Source organism: Mustela nigripes, chromosome 3 (assembly GCF_022355385.1).
Source record: "Mustela nigripes isolate SB6536 chromosome 3, MUSNIG.SB6536, whole genome shotgun sequence".
Taxonomy (NCBI): Eukaryota; Metazoa; Chordata; class Mammalia; order Carnivora; family Mustelidae; genus Mustela; species Mustela nigripes.
In genome coordinates, this window is record NC_081559.1 from 178,392,026 (window position 1) to 178,411,969 (window position 19,944).

The 19,944-nt window shown below is 40.0% G+C and overlaps 1 protein-coding gene across 2 annotated transcripts in view; it reads left to right on the top strand.

The window, feature by feature from the left end:
* COL14A1 (collagen type XIV alpha 1 chain) overlaps nucleotides 1-19,944 on the top strand; it is a 218,387-nt gene that overhangs the window by 100,076 nt on the left and 98,367 nt on the right. For both annotated transcript variants that reach the window (XM_059395092.1, XM_059395093.1), the window contains exons 21-24: nucleotides 2,145-2,267; nucleotides 4,595-4,744; nucleotides 8,028-8,144; nucleotides 16,635-16,781. In XM_059395092.1, the coding sequence (XP_059251075.1) occupies nucleotides 2,145-2,267; nucleotides 4,595-4,744; nucleotides 8,028-8,144; nucleotides 16,635-16,781 (537 nt within the window). The remainder of the gene's footprint in view (nucleotides 1-2,144; nucleotides 2,268-4,594; nucleotides 4,745-8,027; nucleotides 8,145-16,634; nucleotides 16,782-19,944) is intronic.

Below are 19,944 nucleotides of genomic sequence, written 5' to 3' on the forward strand. Positions count from 1 at the left end.
CTCTCCAAGCCCTCAACCTGTTCTTTAGTTGCTGTTTTGTTGTTGTTGTTTTATCATGATAAGGCGCCAATGATTACCTGATATTTTCTAATTGACTCATGTATTTGTCTCCCTTCCTTGGAGAACAACATCATGGGAGGCCAGGACCTCATCCGTACTGTTGGCCTTGACACGCAAAGCTCCTGCAGTGCTGGGTGACACAGAGGGAGCTCCACTCAGTGTTTGTTTTGGGGGAATTGGCCGTGACAGTCGAGCGAGGAGTGTGCACCCCAGGAGCACGCTTTAACCCGTTGGTTAAAGGCACTACAGAGTCTTAGATGTCTTCATTGCTGTGCGGTCGTCTGTACTTGCGTGAACTACGCCAGAACCCAGTGGCTTCAAATAGGAACCATTTTATTCTAGTGCTTGATTTTGTAGGTCAGGGAATTAGCTCAGGCTTGCTGGAAATTCTGCTCCATCTGGTAGGGATTAAGGTCACCTGGTGACTGGGTTGGTCTAAAGGATCCAACACAACTTTACCCACATGTCTGGCATGTTGGTCGGGACCCTTGGAAGGCCTCTCTCTCCATGTGGTCTCCAAGTCTTGCCCTGTGCTGGTTCCAGCAGGAGAGTCATAGGTCTTACGTGATGACTCAGGACTCTGAGAGCAAGAGTTCTAAGAGGTAGAAAGTGGAAACTCAGGACAGTTAAGGGCTCTGTTTGGCCCTGGCCCAGGGTCACTTCTGCTGGAGTCTGTTGGGTGAGGTGTTCACAGAACCCACCCAGATTTGAAGGAAGGGGCTTTAAAAATCCCGCACCCAGCTTTAATCTACCACAGTCACCCAAAGGTTACACGTGACTAGGTGCAAAAATGGTGGCAAGGCCTGAATTCTGTGCTTGGGCACTGAAGTGGGGGTTTTTCAAAGAAGTGTACAAGTCCTTAAAATTCTGTAGTTGCTGGTTTCAAATAAGTGTAGTGAATTCTCTGGTTTTGAGTCAGTTTTGGATTATTTTTAACACTCTAATGTTCCATAAAGTTACCATAAACCCTGCCACCGTGGAGAGGGGAGGGGAAAAAGGGAGAAGGGGGGCACTAGGCAAAAGGCAAAAGGGCTCCGTCTAATTACTGCTCACCTGGGCTCAAAGGCCTACTTTTAACTATCTTATGTTAAAAATTAACATAATGTGGGGGCGCAGGGGTGGCTCAGTGGGTTAAGACTCTGCCTTCGACTCAGGTCATGGTCTCAGGGTTCTGGGATCGAGCCCCGCGTCGGGCTCTCTGCTCAGCAGGAAGCCTGTTTCCCTCTCTCTCTCTGCCTGCTTCTCTGCCTACTTGTGATCTCTGTGTGTGTGTCAAATAAATAAATAAAATCTTTTAAAAAATTAACATAAGATGTAAAACTTCCATGATGAGCAAATATATTCACTCACACAAATAAAAACCCTGTAAAGACTTTCACTATAGAACTATGACTTAAATCCCATTGCAGAAATATCACGTCCTGTAACAATATCTACGTAATACAATTATTTCCAGGACTTAGTGGATGGTCTTCCCATTTTAAGCCATAGTCCTCACAGCTCCACTCCATCAACAGTAACAGAAATGATGACGATGGTATCTGTCCGCGTGCGCGATGGTTTACAAAGGCTCTCCACATCGATGGCTTAATGGTTTGATAAAAAATTGGTAAACAACAATATACAGTTTCAAACAATGTAGGCAGTATGAAGATGAAAGCAAAAAAAAAAAAAAAAAATCTCCAGAATCTTCCTTCCTCGAGTTACCATCATTACCACTGGGCGTGCACCCTTGATACTGCTGTACAAACATACTTTGATAGTGGAACACAGTGGTATATAGACAGAACTGTTTAATAAACACGATTCAATTCAGTTTCACTCAAAATAAACTGAAGAAAAGGAATGAGAATGACCTTCAGTGAACTACTGATCTTCACATGGAAGTGTTTCACCCCAAGAATTTACTTTCTATATATTTAATTTTTTGAACAACCCCAGACTCTCAAAATCACACTGTGTGTTAATACATTTTTACGTGTAAATATTTTTAACGTTATGGGACGCTAGCTTGGATTTTATTAACAGTGTCTTTTGGTAAGATGGAAACCACACTAAACCAGTTTTTCCTTTTCTCTGTTCAGTGCCGCCCTCTGGTCCCCAAAACTTACGGGTCTCAGAAGAATGGTATAACAGGCTGCGTATTACATGGGATCCCCCATCTTCCCCTGTAAAGGGCTATAGGATTGTCTACAAACCTGTTAGTGGTAAGTAATGCTTCGTAAAAAAATATATACATATTGTTACCATGATTAGGCATCTGAAATGGTTTTCAAGATAAATCATTTTTGTTTTAATTTCCTGTCTATCTTTGCTTTTATCTTTAGTTTCAAGAAGTGGGAAGGGCCTTACTTTGTTTGAAAAAAAATTTTTTTTCCTTGTATGGTCAGTGTTAGGGTAGATATTATCAGAACAATGAAGTCATGACTGCACCTAAAAAATAACTGGGCTCATTTATGAGCAGAATTCATCCTTGTTATGTACCTAACCTAGGCGCCTCCCATACAAGGAACCAGTCAAAGGACACCTTGACTAGGTGGGAGTAGGAAGCTTCTATGGATCATTGGATATGTAAACCCTAAACATTCAGAATCTCTAATTTCTAACTCCTCTTCTACCTCTTCTTGGATTAGTAGGAAAGAAAGTTGACTGACTTCTTGGATTAGTAGGGAAAAGTTGGCTTACCAACTTCTTAGTCTCTTTATTTTGGAAACTTGATTGGAAAATGTATAAAATTTGGAAACTATAAAATGCAGCAGACCCCTCAGGTTGTGGCTATAAAAGGCTCTTCCATCAGCCTCTTAGTTGTCTTGGCGAGGGGATCTCTCTCTCCTTACCTGCCGCATTTTTCCGTCCTGAAAGCAGGAGAATAGCACAAACCAAGGCAATCATGGCCTTGGTCCATATGTCTGGAGAGACGAGGCACTTGTTACACTATTAACTCCTGACTTTCAGCACTTCTGTGAAGTTTCAACAGAAAACTAAAAATAGATATTAGTGGGGGGTCTTGTCCATTTTTTGGACTTGGGCCTTTGACTCATTATTCATAAGAAAGAGTGTCTCTAATGATGTTTACTGATTTGGCAAGAAAATTTAAAGACTATTCTTTGGACCATGAAAAAACTCTTTCTGCCCACAAAGAGCACACAAGGCTCAGTATGTCATCTTATATGTTCAGCTTTTTCTATTGTGTCCTATTATCCAGGCCCATACAAGTAAAATACCCCTCCTCCAATTTCTCCAGACAAACATCTCTATGAACCGAAAATAAATTAGCAAGAATATATCATGGACGCGTTGGCCAACTCAAGACTGATTCTTTGCAACCCATCACCAATTTTTTGGTTGCTTTTATCTAGGCCTGAAGCATGTGTTAATTCATAAAACAGCCTTGCTAGATCCATGCTTTGGACCATTTTGTAAATATTTATCAGATTCTCTGAGGGAAAATTGCTTTGTTTTAGGCCAGTGGTTGTTGCCACAGTGGTTTTAGGCCAGTTTTGCTGCCCAACAGAGAGATTTTTGGTGGCTACAACTTGGGAGGGTAGAGGGCTGCTCTGGGCATCTGGAAGGTAACATTAAGCATCTTAAGAGTCACAGTACCTGCCCCTACCACCCCAGAATTAAGAATCATCCAGCCCAAAATGTCCATAGCACTGAGGTTGAGAAATCTTGCTCTAAGTCATGTGGAAGACTTGTATGTGGTCAGTTGAGTTAAGATTTTGGTGCATGAGAAAATCACTACTGAGATAGCATATACATACAGAAATATAGAAATACATTGTTGGAAGGGGCTTCTGAAGTAGAGTAAGGAGTATTTTAGGAACTTGTTAGTAACTCAAGACTGTTAAAGAATGAGCACAGATGGGGAAAGGCAGGAAGTAAATTAGTTTGTATGGAACTTAGCAAGGAATGTTTTTAGTGCTAAAGCAAAGACTCCACTGGGCTGAAAAAGTGGTGAAAATGTAAGGACCCAAAGAAGCCAGCTGGTCAAGGGCCTTGGAATAATAGTGTCATCTGTTGGTTCTGAAAAATGCTAAGAGGAGGGGGTAGGACTGATAGTGGTAGCAATTACGCAGGACCCCCATGCGGCAAAGTACAGCATAGTATCCATAGAATTTGCTGCTACTGTGTCTTGCATGCCTGCTGGGGACAAGGCTGGGTGTCTGAAAAGGAATAATTGAGAATGACTTCTTCAGTATACCGAGTGTCTGGAAGCCTGTGGCAATGTAATCGCTCCACTGTGAAGGCCTTACAAAATGGCGCACGGTAGAATGAGAGGTGGACCAGCTCCTCTCAGTAAGCTCTAGGGAAAGAACTGCATTTGAGAAAAAGGACTAGATCCCTAAAAAGAGCCCTAGCATGGTGTGTCAGTCTCAGAGCCAGGCGGGGCTAGGTTCAAATCCCAGCTCTGCTGCTTGTCTTCTGTGTAATCCTGAGCAACTGAAACACAGCTGAACCTGTACAAGTCCTATCAGGAGTATTTCCATTTTTCTATATTCCAGTGCAACTGAAATCACTCTTTCTCCCTTAGTTGCTGGCCCAACCCTGGAAACTTTCGTGGGAGCTGGCATTAATACCATTCTTATCACAAACCTCCTCAGCGGAATGGACTACAATGTGAAAATATTTGCTTCCCAGGCCTCAGGCTTCAGTGATGCCCTAACAGGCGTGGTGAAAACTTGTAAGTCTGGTGTCCTGTTGCCTCAGCCCCTGCATGTGGTTTTGCTGCTTTGCTTTCACTGTAACTCAACCCCCGCTTCAACTTGGCGGTTGGTTTTTATTTTCCTCAGCATTACCCTTTCTGGATGGTGTTTTGTGGAAAGAAAGGTGTGCGCCTCACTCAGGGCTGTAGTTCGGCGTCCTGGTTGGCAAGCCCAATGTCAGAACCTGCCATTTAAATATATTCGATGGTGACAGATAGGATTTCCTTCTGGAAAGTCTCCTTGGCATTTTTCATATTAGGTGAAATTTTCCAACCAGTCTTTAACCTGACATGGCCAACGCCAGTCAAAGCTGGGCCAGAGGCAGGGGAGGGTGGGGGAGGTTTGCCTTTTCAAAGGGGAGTCTTTGCCCCTCCCCCTTAGTGAACACACACACACACACACACACACTCATATGTGTGTCTACACCCACTACACACACAGACACACTCTTGCCACCCATAAAAGATACAAAAAGGACTTTCTTCTGTACCTTTTAAGGGTTTTCATGCTGTCTGCACACCATCTGGGACTTCTCACTGGCATAGACCACATCCAGACACCCATGGTATAAGGCAATGTTTTCCAAACTCCAGCACGTATGTTCCATATTCCTCATGTTTGTTTTCCTTCCACACCATCTGTTTAATATATTTCTCTAAATCGACTTACATATTTTCTTAACTTAAATACTTTTCAAAACTCACATAATTATCCTAAACAAAAGACCGGTATTTTTAATACACATTTAAAGATAATACACAAATAATGGAAATAACCCCGGTAAGGCCGTGTGCTCGTTAAAATCATGCTGAGTGCTCTCAGCTATGCATGTGCCCCACACCTGAGAAGGAGAGTCAAAAGGAGAAGTCTTCCTTCAGTTTGCCACATATTGGCTGTCACCTTGGGCAAATGACTTAACTTCTCTGAGGTCAAGTTCTCTCAACTCTAAAATGAAGATAACAGACTGATTGACAGGGTTGCAGAAATAAAGGGTAACATGTCGGCCCTACGGCAAACACTCATGAATAACCATTATTATTATTATTATTGTAATGATTGTGCTTTATACCCTTGGCCCATAAGTCACTCTCATCCCTCGCCAAGTAATTCATCTGATGAATGGAATGATGCAAGAATGGGACATATACTGAAGCAGACCCCCGGCCACCGACATGTTAGATAGAGCCAGGCTTTACATGTGAGGAGGCTTCCTGAATCTTTTTTTATGGATTATTGTAAGACCTTCAAGGCTGGATTATAGAATACATTTAAATCTCAAAAGAAATAATAGTCTGTCTTCAACAGATCCATTTTGGCTTTGGCCTATGGTTCTGATCTTGTCCTTGGCTGGTGAGGTGATGCCGTTCTGGGCACTGGGGTGTGACCTCCAGAGGATTTTCCTGTTGTTCTATTAGGAACCCTCGGAGCCGCTAGAATCCCCTGCGTATCTTCCCACCCCCTTTCTTCCCTTCACTGGCTTATCTTCATTTTCCTTTCTAGATCACTCTTTCTCTCTGGGTCACCTTTTCTGTCTCTGTGATTTTTTACTGGCCTCTCTTCTCCCTGCTCTGCCTTGTCTCTTTCTGTCTCTTCTCTCTGCTTCTCTCCTTCTTCTGTTTCGTCTCTCTTCTCTTCTTCAATAAATACATTGGGTATTCCAAATATTTCTTCAAAGAGAGTATTGAATTATTTTATATTCTGTCCTTAAAGTAAAAATTAGATGGGTTTCTCACTTCTTTTCTCTCTTTCTCCCAAGCAAAGTAAAAGCCCATACAATGCAAATGAATTAATTTGAGGTGTTTGTGAAATTCAGCGTGATGACATAAATCATCAGTGATTTCCTTTTTTTTAAAATGGAATAGGAGGGCTTATTTATTTGGCCTTGGGAAAAGAGCTTTTCTCTCTCTGATCTAACAGAAAGGAACAATGTAAAGATGTAATTTTGATTAGACAAGATTATTTTTACCATCTTGAAAAATAATTTTAAACTATTTTTATGATAGGAGGTAGTGAACAGAGAGTGAAAAAATAAGAGAAAATGATGTGGACAAAAGTCAGAGGTCATTAGAGAAAGGAAATACTCATTTTCTACTTTTCTGCTTGGGTCTAAATGATAAACACTAGATATTTGCTGCTTTCTTGTATTAGAGAAACACTATTTTTATTGCTTCCCCCAGATAACTTTTCTGTGGGTCATTTTTATATATCACAATATTCTGTGATGAATAGGAATCTGTGTATTTTTTAATAATTTTAATGTGCTAATCTTTCATTTTTACATTTTCAAAAACATGTTCATCTCCTTCAACCATGTTTTGAAGGCCAGTCCTTATGAAACTGCTCCTGTTTGAGTAAGACTTTCTTTTTGTCAATTTTCTTGTCCCTTTTATTTAAGTTAAAGCCATCTCCTTCAGTGGTTGATAAGTGCACATGGTATTTAATTTTTTTATTATAAAAGTATTATAATACCAACTAGTTCCATCTATGTCATTGCAAATGGCAAGATTTCATTTTTGATGACTGCATAGTGTTCCATTATATATCTAGAGACCACATCTTCTTTAACCATTCATCTGTTGATGGACATGTAGACTCTAAGCAAAAATAAGTCCATCAGAGAAAGACAATTATCATATGGTCTCAGTGATATGAGGAATTAGAGAGGCAGGGCAGGGGGCCATGGGGGAAGGGAGGGAAAAATGAAACAAGATGGGACCAGGGAGGGAGACAAACTATAAGAGACTCTTAATCTCAGGAAACAAACTGGAGGGGAGAGCGTGGGAGGGATGGGGTGGCTGGGTGATGGACATGGGGGAGGGTATGTGCTATGGTGAGTGCTGTGAATTGTGTAAGACTGATGAATCACAGACTATACCCCTGAAACAAATAATACATTATATGGTTTTTTTTAAAGTATATATTAATTGTGGCATATTTTAAAACACAAATAAATAAAGAGGGAAGATTAAAAATCACTCTGAATCTCACCATCCATCACATCTGGTCTGTTCCGCGTGAACAGGTATTTCCTTTTTTGTTTACAAATATCAAACAGACCTTATTATTCATAATGTTTTGCAACTGCTCTTTCCAGTTATCTTTTGTGCCCTAATTTACTGAGTTGATGGATTTCCCACCACTGGCTATGGGAATTTGGATTCTTTGAATTAGAATTTCATTATATTAACATTCACTTCAGACTTGGGGACATTTCTGGCATGGTCTGTAGTGTGATATAGGCATGCTTTTGTTTCATTCCAGTGTTCTTGGGTGTGACCAATCTTCAAGCGGACCAGATTCAGATGACCAGCTTGTGTGCCCGGTGGCAGGTGCAACGCCATGCCACTGCCTATAGGGTGGTGATAGAGTCACTCCAGGGTAAGTGCAAGCCTGATTTTGTCAGGCCCTCACGTACCCGGTTCTGTGCAAATCTCTGTGGACAACAGGTACGTAACATTAGACCAGGGCCCTCTTCTTGAGGAGACAAGATTATATTATGGACGCAGGATAAGGAGCCAGAATGATTAGTTAAGCCAACTCTTTGACCTCTCTAAGTGATCATTTTCTCATCTGTTTAATGGGTATATCCACACCGATCTTGTGGCATTCGATAAGGCTCAAGCTGAGATTAATCCACGTGAGACACTTGCAACGGTGCTTTGCACAGATTAAGCTCCAGAAAAATGTTAGCTGCTGGGCGCCTGGGTGGTTCAATGCGTTGAGTGTCTGCCTTCAGCTCAGGTCATGATCCCAAGGATCCTGGGATCGAGCCCCGCGTAAGACTCCCCATTTAGTGGGAAGCTTTCTTCTCCCTCTCCCACTCCCCCTGCTTGTGTTCCCTGTCTCTCTCTCTCTCTCTCTATCAAATAAATAAATAAATAAAACTCTTTTTAAAAAAATATGTTAGCTGCTATTGGTAGTAAGAGACACACCGCCAGGACTAACACTCAGTAGAATTATATGGTGCTATTGTTTTGGTATTTACTCCATGGGGATCTCAGTTTACTTTTAACGTTTTTCTTACTGACTCTTTATTTTGGGGGATAGTTGGTGAACAACTAACTCATTCAGGAGATGGTTTGATATATTTATGCCCTCATGGGCAGGTTTTCCAGCATTACCTTTCTCAGGTACATCTGTAATTTGGGACTTAGTTTCAAAGTTGAAACACTAAAAATGTCTGTTTATTTCAATTATAAGTTTCAAGAGCTGGGACGCCTGGGTGGCTCAGTTGGTTGGACGACTGCCTTTGGCTCAGGTCATGATCCTGGAGTCCCGGGATCGAGTCCCGCATCAGGCTCCCAGCTCCATGGGGAGTCTGCTTCGCTCTCTGACCTTCTCCTCGCTCATGCTCTCTCTCACTGCCTCTCTCTCAAATAAATAAATAAAATCTTTAAAAAAAAAAAAATAAGTTTCAAGAGCAACAACAAGAGCCTGATCCCCAAAAAGTGAGTTTTTAGGGGCTGTTAATCCTGTTTCCACATTATCAGCTTGGATAATGTTCAGAAGATGAGATCAAATAAAGAAAATTACTTTGATCCGATTTGTATTATCAGTAGAAAAGATGTGTCTTGTTATTTGGGGGGGGGAATCTAGAGACACTGGAGAATCCCAAGTGATTCGTCTAATCTTTCAAATTGAGTAATGAAATTGGTAAAAAAAAAAACAAAAAAAAAAAACTTTCTTTATAGACAAACGATCATGGTTTCCTCATTTAAAAAATCGGGAGGAGCTAATTTTGGGGTCTGAAGGGGACTGGGCTCAGTAGCCCATGTCTTGGGTATGACTACATCCAAAGTATAGAAATCTCCCTTTGGATCCAATCCAGAGAGTGGAAAGCACAGATTAGAAGAGCGGTGAGGGCATTTGGAAATATGGGGAGAATGTGAGACTAGAACATAAGCAACACAAGGAGAGACTCCTGCCAGCCCCCGCCAAGACAGTGTCTCAAGAGATGTGCTAAGCCACTAATTCCTTGATTCCCTGTGTGTGATCCTATAAGGATTCCTTTAGCATGGCATGACTAAACATACAGGAGTGGCTTTATTCTGGAATAAACAGTGAGTAAGGCAAAGTCAGAACAAGTCATGGGGATTTTGTGGTTGTATTTAATATGATTTATGGGATGTTTAAGCAAAAGCACATGAAAACCATGCAATTGTTTGAGAAACAACTATAAAATCTTGAGCTATGTTTCATATATCTTTATAAAACCAGTTAATTCACATTTTCATATAGAAGGATTGACATTTCGTGGTATTTGTTAGACTTTAAAAAAAATACTAAAGGGGCGCCTGGGTGGCTCAGTAGGTTGAAGCCTCTGCCTTTGGCTCAGGTCATGATCCTGGGGTCCTGGGATCAAGCCCCGCATGGGGGGTGGGTGGTCTCTGCTCAGCAGGGAGCCTGCTTCCTCCTCTCTCTCTCTCCGCCTGCCTCTCTGCCTAGTTGTAATCTGTCTGTCAAATAAAATAAATAAAATCTTTAAAAAAAATACTAAGGATAAAAATCACACTCCCAAACTATCCCATAATTTTTTTAACCTTTTATATCATTTAAGAAGTTGAGATGAAGGGACCTAGGCTCCTACGGATGTTCATTGTCTTTCATAAAAATTACATAGACTGACAAAAAGATATATCAAAACTGCCTCTATCAATGGAATCCGCGAGCTCTCTAAGTCTTTTTTAAATTAAATGTCTTTAGCATTTTGCAAACTAGCACTGGGATTTTTATCAAAGGATATGACGGATGGATCCGATAACATTGATCTGGTAGTCTAAAACCTCGAAAAGCTCTTTCTGAAGCCAAGAGCTTTGTTAGAAAAAGAAAAAAAATGAGTCCACATTTCCTTCTTATCTTCAAGTGAAGATAACTTGTACTCCGTCAGTGTTATTTCCAGGCTGCCAAAAACCTCTTCAACTGAGCTTTGATAGCCTCAATTAAACAAGAATGAACAAAGTGCTGCTCAATTGATTTTTCGTCAACATTTACAGCTGGGAGATTTATGAGCCCAATTAGCTTACATCTCATCCAGCCAGTTGTCTAACTGAGTAATATTAATTAACGGACAGCAACAGTTTCGAATTCACAGCCTCAAAGAGGGGTGTTGGGGGTAGGGAGAGCAGTAGGGAGTAGGTTTAAATATTTTAGCATATAGTTTAGATCAAGGAATAGTCTTCCTACTCTCGAGTAGAGAAGTACTGGTTGCATTTCTTTTCCTCTTTTTTAACATTTTGATCTCCTTCACCAATTTCTCCTACAATACTCCCCACCCCCAACTCCTGCCTCTGGCAGCCAGGGATCTGTTCTTGAGCTTGATTTTAGGTTGAGTTCCTTTATTTAACAAAGAAATGCAAGCTTTATCCCGACTGGTGCCTTGGAGGACTTCTGGTCAGATGCAGATACTTCCTCAGAGAGAGGAGTTTCCGAATCCCCTTTGTTTTAACTTTGTAAACCAACCCCCCCCCCCCCCCCCCCCCCCCCCACCCCCCAACCCCCCCCCCCCCCCCCCCCCCACACCCGGCTCCGTATGCTGCCTGGGCAGAAATGTTAGTCCTTTCACTCCAGAGGAGACCTAGAAATGGAATCTAATTCTTACAAGTGATAGAGAACAGCTTTGTTCCAGAGTGACCTATTTTTGAATGCTTCTTACAAATTCCTACTGTTTGACAGGTACATTTTTCCATTTATTTCTCTCTCTCTCTTAAACATAGTCCCCATGGTCTAGTCATGTGCATTTGTATTCTGAGATGAAGTCAGTTGGAGAGACCCCTGTTTTAACCATAATTGCTGGTCAACTTCTCTGGGCTTGAGTTTCTCTAAAATTACTTTTTTGAGGGCATTTATCTGAGATAATACCTACAAATTTCCAAGGTTTTTGTGAATGAAGTAGGCTGTATCGTTCAGGTTTGTTTGTAAATGGTAGCAATGCAGATAAAAGGGAGTTAGGCAAAGGGTCAATTAACTCACTAATACACTGGGAAATTTGGAACAGCAGGCCCATCTGGATCTAAGTGTTCAAACAATGCATCAAGACTGAGTCTTGCTCTCTTCTGCTCTGTGCTTGTGCTCAGCCAGATTCTCGAGTTGGCCCCAATCAGATTCAGAATGACACCCTCCCCGCTTACAGCTTAACCAGTCTCTTGAGTGAAAAGAGAGCTTCTCTTTCTCAATTATTCCAACAAAAGTCCAGGAATTGAGTCATATTGGCTTGGCTTTGGTCACACGCCCCTAAATCTGTCACTGAGTTCAAGGGCATGAAATAAGCTGACTGGTCAGACTTGGTTGTCTCCCATCTCTGTATCTGGAGGAGAAGAAGGTTGTTATTGAGTTCTTCTCAACTCATAAAGACCAAGAGTGGGGAAGAAGAGATTCAAAGAAGGAGGAAATAGATGCAAAACAGGCAAAAACAACAGATGTCCTCTACTCATATAAATATTATGACTTTTTTTATAGCCAAGAAAAAAAAAAAAGGAAGAAAGAAAGATTACCAGAAGGATGAGGTCCTTTCAGGAGAGACTGAAATAAATCTGTGTTTGAGTCATTCATCCACTTGCCAAATTAAATTGTGAGCTTTGGGTTAATGGTAGGACAGACCAAAGTCAGAGACTTTTGGTTGGTCTTGGGTGGCTTAGAACCCCGTGAGACCCTCCATTGGTTCTGTTCTCCATTGGTTCTCCATTGGTTCTCTGGCATTCTGTCTCTTTCTCCAGCTATTTTTGAGTTGACTTGGCACCCAATGTTGGATATAGCATTTCCCTTTCACTTCACATATTCAGATTCTACATGGTCCCAAATACTTTATTCCCTTCCTAATCTCCATAACTTGGTGAATTTCTTTCTAGACTGTTTAAGGAAGGTTTCAAAGGATGCTCAACTTGTCTTCTGTCTTTGGGGGTTGAAATGCCAGTTTTGTGGTATCACTGACAAACAAGAATGACAGAATAGTGGAGGACCTACCTTATCAGAAAACAGATCCAAAGCAAAAGACAATATGAAACAAAACATATTCTCAAGATTAAGCTTTTTGAAGCAGTGAAATTATGATTGTGGTCAGGGTATTTGAGAGACCTGGGGACTGAAAACATTTATATCACAAAATTCCAACAGAGTATTCTAGATCCTGGATATTCTTTGCTTATGGATCTCAGTAGCTACTCATAGGGCATTCGGTGAGTCAAGCTGGTAGCATCATTACTAGCAGAATAACAACCCAGACAATGTATTTAGCCTTGCTTCATAAAAAAGAAGGCACAAAGACAGAATTTCTTCCCCCTTTCCAAAAAAATAAATTGACTCCCTGCCTTGGGCACAAGAGGTTGAGGAAATTAGTCATCATTTGATCAGTCTAAATGTTTTCCTTTAAGGCAAAGCCATTAGACTTAAGTCACACATGCCAAAAGCAACATGGATACATCCCCATTCATGCAACCCCTCTTTGTTTTTATTGGGAATTAAAGCAATACTGTCTCCCAATAATTTTACGTGCTTATTCCAGTTCTCCAATGTTTTGAATTTTTTGTTTGTTTGTTAAGCAGTAAAATTTATTTATATTCTATTGTTGAGGGTCTATAAAGTACGTGAGTATCCATGACAAATAGAGATGACAGAAAAGCACTTTCTAGAATTGATTCCTGGAGAGTTCCTGGAAGTTTTTATGGAGATGGATTAATATCCATGCCATAGAATGTTTGTTTTACAGGTGACTCACAAAAGCTTGCAAGAGGCTCCAAAGTTGTGGGTAAAGTTGGAAAGAAGGAATTCGTGTGGGGTATTGAGCCTAGGAACCACAGATTGAACTTGGACATGAGCAAGGCAGAGTGCAGGGATTATAAACATTTTCTCACTTATCGAATTCCTGTCACAGTAAGATGTAATATCACAAACACCTGAACCATTTTTTTTAACTATTTCATCATTTGGTAGTATATATGATAGGAAAATTTCTAAAGTAGACCTTAATGCATTCTAAACAAATATATTACTAAAGATTACATTACAAAGTTAACTTTTGAAACTCCTTTGTAGTCTCAATCATAAAAATAAAAAAAATAAATTTCAAATTCCATTCAAGTAGCTTTAATTTATTTACATTTAAAAAAATCTTATTTATATTTTTAAAAGAGGATTTTGTCCGTAGACAAATTTTAAATGACATATGTCCTATTTGTTCTGATATATGTGTGCTGTAATAGATGTATGTTTTGTTCCAACATATGATTAAAATATAGATTGAAATTTAATAGGTGTTATACATTTGAAACAGAAAAATTACTACTTGACATTTTTTATGTTTTGTACTATTCTATTTTTAAGCTTTCTATATTTTGTTTATATTTAATAAACTGCAATAAACATTTGGAAGGAATTCTTTTTAACCATCAGATAATATATTTAATGTATTCAATCAATGTAGTTTTTAACACAGGCTTTTTAATTCCTAGAAATAAAGCTCTGTAAGGCATTAAGTAGACAGATGCAGACTATGGGTGAAATAAATCTCAATCTAGAGCTTTTTTTTTATTTTAGGATTTTATTTATTCATTTGAAAGAGAGTGTGTGAGAAAGAGCATGAAAGGGAGAGGTCAAAGGGAGAAGCGCCTCCCAGGCGCCCGGCTGAGTTTCTTTTAAGTCATGAATGGGTAGTGAATTTTTTTCAGTTGCTTTCCATGCTTCTATTGATATGATATGTACACGTATTCATATATTTTTTAAAAGATTTTATTCATTTATTTGACAGAGATCACAAGTGGGCAGAGAGGCAGGCAGAGGCAGAGGGAGAAGCAGGCTCCCCGTGAGCAAGGAGCCCGATGTGGGACTTGATGCCACGACTCTGGGATCATGACCTGAGCCCAAGGCAGTCACTTAACCCACTGAGCCACCCAGATGCCCTAGAGCTTTTTAAATAATTGTTCTTTTTATGGTAGTAGTGATTCTTCCTTTTAACCAACTATCCACGTGGTTAAAAAAAAGAAAAGAAAAGAAAGAAAGAAACACTCTATGTCAATGAAGAAAATCCATTTGAAATCCCTCCGTAATCAAAGCTACCCAACAAGCAGCTTTATCCCGTGGCGAGATAAAGCACTGAATCATCAGGGACCCTTCTGTGATCTCTGCCAGCTATCACATTTGCTTAATTTCCTATGTACTCCGCAGTTCTCAAACTGCTTTATTTAAAAAAAAAAAAAACTGTACATGTGACTTCCACTATTTTATGATGTATTAGTGGAAATTACAGCCGCGTCTTTTGAGACTGTGATTTAGAGTTCTGAATTCAGTTTCAGTTCTGCTACTTAGCATATGGACTTGATTAGGTGACTAACTTTTCTGGCCTTCAGTTTCTTGTCTTTAGATTGAGGATAATTATACATTATAAGGATCAAATGAGTCGATACATATAAAATCTTTAGACGAGTCCCTGGCATGTGATAAATGCTCATTAAATATTGGCTATCATTATCGTTCTTTTTGCTGTTTCATGAATGCACAGCACAGGACCTGGCACACAGTAAGCCCTCAGAAAATGATGACTATCCTGAATCCAGCTACCCTAGACTCCAGACACAAGAGCCAGCATCAATTTCTCCAGGAAGGCAAAGCCATCTTGCTATAAAAGTAGCCAACAGTTAAACTGGGTCTACTCGGTTCTTTGTGCTTCTGCCATGGAGACAAGAAAGAGAAGGTCCTTTGTGGAGATGCTGGATATGATTGCCTTCTGGATAGAACAAAAAGAACTTCGGAACTGGGAGTTGGGAAACAGTTCTACAGAATGTACTTACTCAGTTATGATTGTGAAAGAACAGAAAATGATTTTCAGGGGCGCCTGGGTGGCTCAGTGGGTTAAGCGGCTGCCTTCAGCTCAGGTCATGATCCTAGGGTCCTGGGATCGAGTCCTGCGCCCGGCTCTCTGCTCAGCGGGAAGTCTGCTTCTCCCTCTGCCTGCCACTCCCCCACTTACACTCTCTCTCTGTCAAATAAATAAATAAAATCTTAAAAAGAGAGAGAGAGAAGAAGAAAAGAAAATGATTTTCAGAGTGGATCCAGCCTTCTCTGAGCTCCCCAGGAGTCATCATTGCCATTAAAAGAAATCATGAGTAACATTTAGAAATGAATGCCGGAAATTGAGCATTCTGGGGACTTCCTGCTATCTCAGTGCCACTTCAAACTCTTGCCTGCATTTGTGGCAGCTCCGAAAATAGTCTGGAACCCTGGATGAAGCTTCTGGGCTCCTGGAAACATACCTCTTCATCCACAGGCAGAACTACCTAGAATTTTATAATCCCTAAATCCATACCTATATATATTTTTTTTTTAACTAGGCTCCACACCCAGTGTGGGGCTTGAACTCACCACCCTAGGATTAAGAGTCTCATGTTCTCCTGACTAAGCTAGCCAGCCCCAGCACCATACCTATATTCTTAGGCCACTGCCAGGAAGGGCTTCTTGTTGTGTGGTAGTAAGTTGTATGGGACCAAAAGCTTATGTCTTTTTGTCATTTTGTAATTGGCTAGCTGTTCTGGAGAATCATGTTGATAAAAGAATATTCTAGTTTTTAAAAAGCAAATATGCTCCCCTCCACACCTGTCCAAAAGATCAATTTTGACATACACACACAATTACATGCACTAATACTTTTCCATTAAAGGGTTGATCTCAAGAGACTTTTATTCTCATTTTTGAACATATGAAAATGTGATTTTCCGTTATTTAAAAAAAAATCAGTGGATGTATTAACTCTTTAGAAAAAGGTACAGACCTAAAAAAGTATAATTCGTCCTGAAGGCCATGCCTATTAAGCATTTTCGAAGCAAATCGTCTACGATAGCTGTTTTTAAAAATTTCACATCTGTATGTTTTGTTTTATGATAGACACAAAAAAGCAAGAAGCCACTGTGGGTGGAGGAACAACCAGGCATTGCTTCTATGGACTTCAGCCTGATTCAGAATATAAAATCAGTGTTTACACAAAGCTTCAGGAGATCGAGGGACCCAGTGTCAGCATAATGGAAAAAACACGTAAGTCAAGTGTGTCCTCTCCTGCTCCCTGTCTCCATAGACAAATAGTATTTTAGGCATCCTGTTTTGGTTCAAAACCTTTATTCCACTTAGAAAAATGTTAGCTTTTGCTGCCCAGGGATATCTGTAATACAAGTTTTCTTCCTCTTCTCCAGTCCCATAATTCACTGCATATGGCCCACTGATGTCATCTGGATGGGTTTTTTCCACCCTCCATATGTTTCACAAAGGACTGTAAGGCCATATGATAGCAAAGGTCTTGAAACAATGACCTTTTTTTGTGATCTATATCCATAAGGAACGTTTGTGGTATGCAGAGTGTGAAATGAAGTTTAAGGACCGGGTCTTGACATTCAAACAATGGCATATTACCACAGCTATGAGGCGGGAATGGAGCCAAGATGTTCCAAATGGCTGACCCTCGAGTTATTCCCTACTTAAGAGGCTCTTGCACTTTTTCCAAGTTGGCTACAGATCTGATGTACTGAAGGGAAAGGCAAAGTATAAAATTAAAACAAAGCACTTTTTACATGTTCTAAAGACCAAGGAGAGTGTGAACTTCTTGGAATGGATTTTAATCAGAGATTCCTGACGTAAAGGCCACTAACAGGAAAATGGTTTTGATTGTAGTGAATTCTGGGGAAACTTGTGTGCTTGACTCAGTATCTGGAACTTAGAAGTCCCTGAGGATTTGTATCTGAATAGGTGGTGGGTGATGGGTTTTCCTGGTGGCCCCTCTGTCATATATCTGACATTTGGAAAGTTCTGTCTATGTAAAGGTCTTTCAGTTGGTCTGGCACAGGCAGCAGGAAATCATCAGCAATGTGTGACCTTCAAAAACAGACAGTGAAAGCATAATAAATGGCATCATGCAATTTTTTTCTGAAATGAAGATTTATTTCCTAACACTAAAATATTTCACATTTTATATTGCATGTAGTTTTGAGGGATAATCTATATATCGTAAAATTTACCTATTTTAAATGTACAACTCAATGATTTTTAGTACATTTAAAGAGTTGTATAGCCATTATCACAACCCAAAGAGTTCATTCATACTCATTTACACTCCTCTGTCCCAGGCTATTTACTTTCTTTTCTTATCCATTTACCTTCTCTGGACATTCCAAAGATACATCTGCCCTCTTTTACTTAGCATGTGTTTTTGAGGTTAATCATGTTGTGGGATGTGTCCGTTGTATGTTTCTTTTTATGGCTGATTAGAATTCTGTTATGTAGATAGAGGATCACATTATTTTGAAGTTACTAGGGGCCTGGTAATGCACAAGATTTCAAGTCAAACAACTTGATTGGGACCCTTTCTAATATCGTGGCCTCGAGCAGTTCCACATCTCTGAGCTGCTTTTTGCTCAGCAATAGAAATTAACTACTTGCTCTCTTATCCTGTGTGGTGGTGGTAAAGATCCAGGACAACCTGCTGAGGAACTTTTCTACCTGTATCTTACTGAGCAAGTATTCGATATCACCATGGCTATCTCCCTAGAAGTCACAAACTGATGGCCATGGGTTCGATATCACCGTGAAAAAGGTTTTCTCTGAGCCATACATTCCCCCTACCCAGGCTTTAAAGAATCTGTTGAAAGTCGGAAAGAGTTGACAACCCAGGACACACATATTGTGGTGCCAATCTGCTGAGACCAACTGCTGTCTCTTTTACACATTATATGTGCTCTCAAGTTTGCTTCTCCTTAATGTTTATGCAGGTTCTTTGCTCATTTTTGTTACTTGCCTGACCTTTAAAAATATATGAGTTTATGATCCCTAGCCTACTTCAGCATCCCTTAACCTTAGCTCCACAAGTCTTAACTACCCATCCTGGGTTAATTGGGTTAGCTCCGTTTGATGTGCTTCCCTTATGTTGGGAATATCTGTCTTCTGGTAGCTTCAACCCACTGGCTCTAGTTCAACCTTCTGAATCAATGCAGATCAAGACTGCTCCCTCTCCTGTGGGACAGCCCCTCGCACACTGACGACAGGAACCATCTATATGCCACACAGAGGATATAAGCATATGTCACCAGTTCACTGTGGTTCTTCCTACCCAAAAGAGTCTTTGGTCAGAAGTTCTGCCCAAACACATTGATCTGTCTGCCATTGCTTCTCACTGATTTGGTTCCTAGGACTTAGAACTTAGGATATGCTTCAGTTTCCCACAATAAAGAAGATGGACCCATTATAAAGATGACCCACTACTTCCACAGATTTTAAGATAAATACATCTGGCTTTAGAAGCATTTTATGGTGCTTTCAAGAAAGTTTTACAGTCCTAGTTTTGGTATTAAGATTTCTCACTTTTTATTATACTTTTTATCTTCAAAAATTGCCTTTAAAAAATAAAAGTGATAGATATCCATAATAATGGAACAGAAGGGAAAAAGTATTTAGTTAACTTCCCTCTTTCCCTGGTATTCCTTTCCACAAGTACCCATTTGTAACAGCTTTGTCTCCTTCCAGAATTCTCCCTAATCTATCTATCTATTTAATCTGTATCTATATAGAGATATAGAGATATGTTGATATATATCAGATACATGTATATCTGATAGATTTCTCGACATTTCACAAATAGGATCATAGTATGGTGTTCTGTGACTTGCTTCATTTCACATACTAATTAATCTCAAACATTTTTCCATATTGGTAATATATAGTTAGCTCATTTTTTAAAACGTCAAATTATTTTACTCAAAGAATTGTATTTTATTGCCTCTTAGAATTGGAAGAGGCCTTAAAATTAAAATTCATATCTCTCAACCTTTCTGCCAGTGAAGGAATCCCTTTTATTACATTCCTGACCAAGCAATCAGTCTGCCTGAACTCAGATCTTTCCAGCCAATTGGTGCTCACCTGTCTCAGAGTGAACGGCTATAATTGGTTGAGAGTTTTCCCTCATGTTAATCTGGGAAATAAAAAGAGTTTTCTCAGTTTTTCTTACCTTTTTAGAGCCAAATAAGAACAAGAAAAGAATATAGTAACATTTAAGATGCTTACCTAGTGACGCCATAATTTCCTTGCTCTGTGCCACATGAACTGCTGTGAAAGTCACAGCTCTCATGTACCTACCCCCTGTTCCTTTAGCCAATCACTCTTTGCGTATTACATGAACTTCTCAACCCTCATCAACTGGGTTGAACTGATCTGG